General features: G+C 34.7%; 1 protein-coding gene across 1 annotated transcript; it reads right to left on the reverse strand.

Annotated features, from left to right (window-relative positions):
- Window positions 1-1,996: 1,996 nt before the first annotated feature.
- Window positions 1,997-4,934, reverse strand: LOC106620610 (transferrin). Its single transcript, XM_014239153.3, has 3 exons — window positions 4,318-4,934; window positions 3,877-4,255; window positions 1,997-2,202 (listed from the first exon to the last, which is right to left on the reverse strand). Exons 1-3 carry the CDS (start codon window positions 4,917-4,919, stop codon window positions 2,086-2,088), a joined length of 1,098 nt encoding a protein of 365 aa, XP_014094628.3. The 5' UTR covers window positions 4,920-4,934; the 3' UTR covers window positions 1,997-2,085.
- Between the last annotated feature and the right edge of the window lie 2,799 nt (window positions 4,935-7,733).

Below are 7,733 nucleotides of genomic sequence, written 5' to 3' on the forward strand. Positions count from 1 at the left end.
AAATGTTCCAAATTATGCTGAGAAACTTGTTTTCGACACTAACTTTCCAAAAAGCTTTTTTCATATGTAGTTCTCTATGTAAAATATGAAGAACTCATTTGTCTGGATCGTCCTTCGCGTGGATCGTCTTCAAGCCTAGTACGACCAAATTTAAATTCACCAGCCCAAAATTTAACGGTGAACGTTTTGAAGGTGAGGACTCCGTATACACTTCTAACAATTGTTCATAAATTTCCTTTGCTTTTAAAGCTTTCAAAACAAAATAAACTAATTACTCCGCGATATTAAATTTTTCCATATAAAAAAAATACTCTGACACGTCAACTTCAAATTGCTTGTAAACAAAGAATTAATTGACAGAATGATTTGTAACTTTGCATGTGTTCTCACGACAGATGAACCAACTTGAGAAAAATATTTGGAGCTATTAGTGCTATTTCTTGGTGAGAGCAGAAACTTATCCACCAACCTTTAAATATCAATTGGAGATCGGAGAGTCTGATATAGAATAAATACATCTACGCCTGTTGGAAAATACAATATGTACCGATTTCATGGGCCGATGGGTGGAAGATGGGTGGCTCGAATCTACATACCTACATATGTATGTATACATCTTTATGTCGCTCACATATTTTCCAATTGCTTGAACGAGCCTCTTCTTTACATCAAATGAACTTTATAACGCTTCCTAATTACCAAAGCAACATTTTATGATTTCTAATGCATTAGTAGAAATTATTTACAAATAGTTATAAACATATATATTTACTTGATATTATGCAATTTAATCGGAATAAATTTTCAAGGAAAATCTCCCATACACACACCTGCTTCATATAAATAGAAACGCTGATAAGCATAAGTCAAACTAAATCGGCAGATGTAATATGAATTATGACTTATAAAAATATATACAATATATGGTACATTATTTTGCAGTTCGATTATATTTTATTATTTCTATTTATTATTTGGTTTTCCCATACAGTATGTGTTCCTGAAAATTTTCTGATTAAACCACAAATTATTGTCAAAGAGTACAAATATTCTAGGAAAATATAGCTATAGAAATCTGATAACATCATGCACTTGCAGATAATGACCAGGGTTTTCTTTAATATATTATAAAAATATGGCGGATTAGATCGTCTGTTGATCGACAACAGGAGAAAGCCACAACAAATTTTAACCACCTGTGGTGAACGACCTGGACGTTTGTAAAATTTTTTTCGGGAAATACTCTCGAATAATTTCTATTAAACACTATTAAAAAACACTCTTAAAATTTGGTCGAATTAGGATCTCATAAAATTCCTGCGAAATGGTAGCTCTTAGCTCAACGATTGATTAAGAAAATGTCTTAAAAGTCTTGCAACATCGGGAACATTGCAAAACCGCTTAAAAAAAATTATCGCAGCCGAAATTTGACTCGGTCTGGTCCATTTAAAGTGTGCGAGCAAACCGAATCGATAATTTTTTTAGATTGGCTCAACCTCTCTTATAAATGGACTGAACATATTTTAGTTAATGTTCTGGGTAAGCAGCAAGTCAATGCTAGACTCGTACTAAAAGACCAGAATCTTTTGCAAAAACGACATTGATGAAACGACATCGGGCACTCCACAAATGTCCCAGCCGAGCATTATAACAGCCGTCTGACGTGAACATTTAGTTTTACTTTGTCAGTCGGGGTAAAATTTTATCAGATAGTAAATGGTCTAAATTCTAGATAAAATGACAGATAATACCTGACGATTTTCAATCGCCAATATATACACTTTTTTCCCTTTTGGTCTCGGTCAATATTGCAACATAAAACGCTTGGAACTTTCGTGATCGCTTTCACAATTCCACAATATACAGGGTGGGTAAGCTTTTATGTCCGTATGCAAACCATTTTAAGGGGTTATATTAAAATTTTAAATACAGACCAACCTTAAAAATTGCGGCCCCAGCAATTAAACTTATCGAAGAAATTTGAACGCTTTAACAATTTGTGATACTCGTATATGCATGTATTTAATTTATATGTCGGGGTATATATTGAGCGTATATATTTGCATGTTCAAGACTTCCATTAACTCATTCCAGTTCGCTAGGATCGTGCACCGTTACGTTATTGCAATGCAATTGGCTAAATACTTGCTCAGTGATGCCATTTCTGATGATGGGACTTTGCGAAAAACCAATTGTGTAATTCTGTAAGTTCGAAAAAAATATATAGTATATATGTAAATATGATAAGTATCAGATCATCAGTTAATATAATAAAGCTTCCTAAAAAATGAAGGAAATTCTCCAAACATTCTTTTGGGACCGCTTTTCACTATAAATATAATATAAATACAGGCTCATAAAATTTTTTAAAATTTCTAACTTATCATGTGTAATATACTGTGGAAAAAATTTTAATTTGATTTTGAATTCGTCGATGAAACAATTGATATATTTATACATTCAGGAAGCCCTTTGGCCTAACTTCTAACTGTAAACTTATAGCTTATATTATAATTTAAATAGTTTAAAAATCTTATATTTTTTTGGGATTCCTCCAGAATTGAGAATAGGAAATTGAAAACGCTGGGAAGAACCCGCAGTTTAAGTTAAAAATTGCATAAATATTTATACAAGTATAGTTAATCGAAAGGTTGAGGTGAAACATTGAATAAAAGCAAATAAGTAAAGTCCTACAAAGTTCGAACAGAAACTTTAGTTACTATCAAAATCTACAGAAATATAGGAACTTTGTAATACTTGGAAAATTTGGTATATACTGTTGCCATAGATTAACTATTGCCAAGTTAAATAACTTGATAGGATTTCTGAGAGGGTTATGTGAGAAACAAAAGTAGATGTAATTCGATTTTGCTTAGTCAAAGCTTTATAGAACTTTCAGTAATTTTAAAGCCTATATACATTAGAAAGGGCAAAAGAAACGAATATTTTTATAGCTTGGTACTCAGAAAAATACGTTCTTAGACACCTCTAAGAAAGGCTCTACAAGTATGAGCTCTAATTGTAACGTCAGATAGAAAACTTCAAAACTCGCTTTCAACTGCTTTAAAAAAATATCTACATTTAATGCTCTACACAACGGTCTTTAACGATTTTTTCGTAAAGCTAAGCGTTTGAAAAATATTCACGGTTAAAGTTTGACTATTTTAAGGCAAAATTGTTTTTCCTATAAATTGTATAACTCAATGAAAAAGAAGCTTCTAATTCGCGTCAACAAATCGAGGACTATTGTATGCTGATGTGGGCGCAAGAGGGTCCACATTTATCATGCGTTCAAGACTTATTATGATTTGTTAATATTAAATCAGCGTCCATTGTGATGAAGGAACCGGCCACCAAAAATACCTAATACCAACATTTCTAGCGATATTCATAGATATCGATAATATTTTTTCATTGCAGTTTTTGGTGAGTTCGCAAGTTCGACTTCGTTGATACGTATTTTGCGAGGTTCATCTCGTGATTACCATATTCCAGTAGCAGTGTTCTCACTTAAGAAAAATTTTAATAAATACAAAAACAAAAAACAACTAAATGTAATTTACACAAGAGCACTACTCTTAGACCTTTGCCTCTAAACATAGCTGTATAAATGTAATAACCGTTATCTGTCAAGATGTCTAATGTTTAGCGAATAATAAATGCCTATTGCAAGAGCTCGATGACCTATTCGACTTCGCTATCATATTAATGGCAAATGCATGTTTTTGAGATTTTTGTTCACGAAATATACATACATACATGTACATACTAGACAAAATATACAAGCGCGAACGGGAACGGAAACTCCCGCTTGGAACTGATAATACTAGTATACACCAATTGCATCAAACATATGAGTAACCCAATAGCACTTACCTTAAAGATAACATCGGATGTATTTTGGAAATCGGCAAAGAAATTCCAGGTAGCGTTTTCCGAACCGAAACTATTCAGAATTGTATTGAAGGTACTTTGAACCAGACACCTAAAGCCAGCACTGGCCGCCAAAGGCTTTGCGGCGAAGACTGCACGCTCCAAGCTCGTTTCGAAGTTGCATGTTCTGTAATCACTCCATTCGGCTACGGTGCGATTGGCGCAAATTAGAATCTCATCATCGGTGGCATTGTATTCCGCCGTATTGACAATTTGTATGGTAACATTGTCAAGAACGGACTGCTGGCAAATGTCATGACCACGTTGGAGATTGAAATAAGCGGCAGCATCCAAGGCCCGCGGATTCGACACGTTGACCTGTCTGTTGGGCACGAAAAAACGTCAGGACCTGTTAAAACGAAGTTTATTCAGAATAACACTTACATAGTTGCCTCATCCAAATCGACCAGTGTAATGTTCCTAGGCGCCACGGCCACATAGTAGTCGGTCAAGTTTTCGTGTGCATACAATACCGTTGTTAAATAGGCGGCACGTGCTGCCCTGTACTCATGATCATCGGCCACCACCAAGTGAGCCGCAGATCTTTGGATCGCACTTAGGCAGGCGGCGAAGGAACTAGCTTGTACGCATTGCAACTTGAGGTCTATGGATGCGTTGGCAGCCGCCGCCAGCGTGTAGAGACACTTATCTTGTGCCAACTGTGTGTAAGTGCAGAGACGCAGATTACCCAGCTGTGGCTGTGGTTGTGGTCGCGGTGGTAGCGGTGGTAGCGGTGGTAGCACTGGTGGTGGTCGTGGTACTGGCGGTCTAGGTCCTGGTCCAGGGAAACCTGGACGTGGTGGGAATGAAAAAGGAGGTGGACCACCTGGTCTTCCAGCCACCGGTGGCCGACCACCTGGACGAGGTGGCCCGAATCGATTTGGGCCACCTGGAGGATAATAAGCCTCTGCTACTGTTAAAAGCAAAGGTATTACTGCGGCAAAAAATATTTTCAACATTTCAGATAATGCATCGTTCGAGTTCATGGTTGTTATTTATACTTCCTTAATAACAAAATAGTAATTAGTTTTAATTGCTTCCATGCCTTATTATCTTCTAACTGTCACAAATATCAGTCTTTAAGTCAAAACACCGTAATCACAAATACAGTTATATTAAATTATCATTCAAATTTCCGGTTCGAAAAGTAGAGAGTTAAAAAAAAAAAAAAAACAATGGAGAGATTACGATTTGCCAGTGTGTAGAAAAATAGCACTACTGATTCCTGGTATTCCTTACAAATATTTTTGATGATTGATCAGCGAAATCATAGCTCAAACAAAAATCCCCCCTGAGAGAACATTACCGTTAGCTCTTGAACTGCTAATAGAAGTCCACGCTTTTGATAGAAATCAGTGGAGACTTGCTTAAAGCAGAGCAAAAAAAACTTCATAAAATACATTTTAATCAATTCTCTTCTTGCGTACACTGTTCTCGGAGTCAGACCACAACAAACGACCACAACACGACTGCAATTGCGCTCTATCATACAAGCAACTCCATAGTATCAATTTTATTCCTAAATCTACTGTTCAACATTTCCCCATAAGTGGAATTTAAATAACCACAACAACAACAAAGAGATAAAGAAGGAGAGAAGAATTTGAACCTTAACGCATAAAAGCCAATGTATAGTTTCCTAAACCCTCGACACAAACACTTACCCAAGACACGAACCGAGCAACGGTTCAATGGTTGTAAAATAAAGTATTAGCCAAATATTGCGCGGTAAATTAATTATTAAGCTTCAATTTTGTATTTCTATACAATGACAAAACAACTGAAAAAATATATTCGATAATTATAATAGCTTTAAGCTGCTAAAGCTATTGGTAATCGCAATAAATTAATAAAAAGAATTAGATAATTTGTATTTGCAACCTTGCTATAATTGTATATAAATATATGTAGTCGCCGTATTATATTCGAATTCGAATCATGCTCGCACCCAAAGCACACGCTTCAAATTTATATAAAATATCACGTACGCCAATGCTGGTTGCCACTGTTGATGAACCTTCTCTATGATATACGTTCTCTGTCACTTCAAAAACAAAAGCAAGAGTGCAAAGTACTATTCTTAAAAAGAAGAAAATACACTGATTTCTGCCTCTAAAAACATTTTGAAAACAAACAAAAGTTTGCTGTACAAAACTACTGAAAATACTGAGGAAATTTTTTAATTCAAAAATACGCATTAGTAATAAATTTAGTATGATCAAGCTATACCGGCCACTCTGAACGCACGATACTCAAATGAGAGCGAATAATAGAATATTTTTTTTTGTCCAATAGACTCTTTCGCTCTCTGGATTTCGTTACTTTAGGTGGGGTATGGGTATTTAGAAATAACTGAAAGCAAATGAGAAAGGGGGAAACTTTGTATAGCAGAATATCGAAATCACAACAGAAATAGCAAAACATACGATAAAAATGTAAATAAGGGGAATACACTACAAATTACCGGTTTGCGAAGCTCTACGCAATTAGCAGCGAAAATACGTTCTATATTCGGAAGGGGAAATAATTTGATTTTTAGTTTTTAAATTAATATTTGCGAATAAAATATATATGTATGATTAAAACGTTTTATACTGATTTATGATTATGATATTATGATTTTAAGCGTTCTGAAACTCGCTTGCTTCAGTCAACGACCTAATTAAGACTCGGTAATAAAACAAGGGTCAATTAGCTTAGTAATGAAAACGCCCTCCCCAAAGGGCCAAAATCAAGGATGACCAAATGACCTCTCATGCGAGGTGGAGCCACGTTTTTGTTTACACATACATATGTATATATGTCTATGAGATGGTATGTTCATATATACATTCATACATACAAAAGATGAATATTGGTCGCGAACCAGCTGATATTTTCATAATTGTGGAGTATGCATACATACATATTATATACAATACATAATATACATATGTACATACACAGTAAAAAATACGGGTTCAACTGATACAATAATACCAACACTACTATTTATTATATTAGTAATTGATGCAACTGCCTATAAAACATACTTAATTAAGCAAGGGGACGAATTATTAAAGATACTGCATAATTGATTGATTCTTTGATTCGTACGAAACCAGTTATCCATCAGGTGATTACTAATAATTTAATTACATTAATGCCGTTAGAATATAATTTCAAGAATATATATATGTTAGAATATAAATTCAACAAGCAGAATTTACAATTGACTAAATTTCAAATGGAAACAAAAACAAAATAGCGAAATCAAAACAAACGAAAGTTAGCAGTAAACGGGCATGAATGAAGGAGTTGCCAGTTCGCTAACTACGAAAATGTAGTATTTAGTGATTTCATGGTTAAAATCAACAATTTATGAAAACTCTTTGAGCAAAATTTTAATTTATATGTCCTAAAACTAATTTATTTTTAGTTTTCGCGAAATAAATTGATGTGTATAAAGAAACGTTAGGGCGTTTAAAAAAATGCATAGACCTCAAACATATTGGCTAATAAGTATGTTTTGGATATTTTATTGAGATACCAGCATTGACATACAAATTTCCACAACAGCCGGATTTTCGTTACTGGAATTTACCAGACCACAAGGCTGCTATTTCGGGGACTTAAGCCCATTTGCAATCGGTAGTTGTTACATAAAACGTGTGCTTAGACTAAGCCCGCTTGGGTATAAGTCAGATATTGTCATAAACAATTTTGAAAATAACTTTAGGTGATTTCACGAATTATATGGCAGCCGTGTGTTGAGAAATACCCGAGAGAACAAGATGTTAAAGAGTGGCGTTTGAGCAGCG

This window comes from Bactrocera oleae, chromosome 5, assembly GCF_042242935.1.
Source record: "Bactrocera oleae isolate idBacOlea1 chromosome 5, idBacOlea1, whole genome shotgun sequence".
Classification (NCBI taxonomy): Eukaryota; Metazoa; Arthropoda; class Insecta; order Diptera; family Tephritidae; genus Bactrocera; species Bactrocera oleae.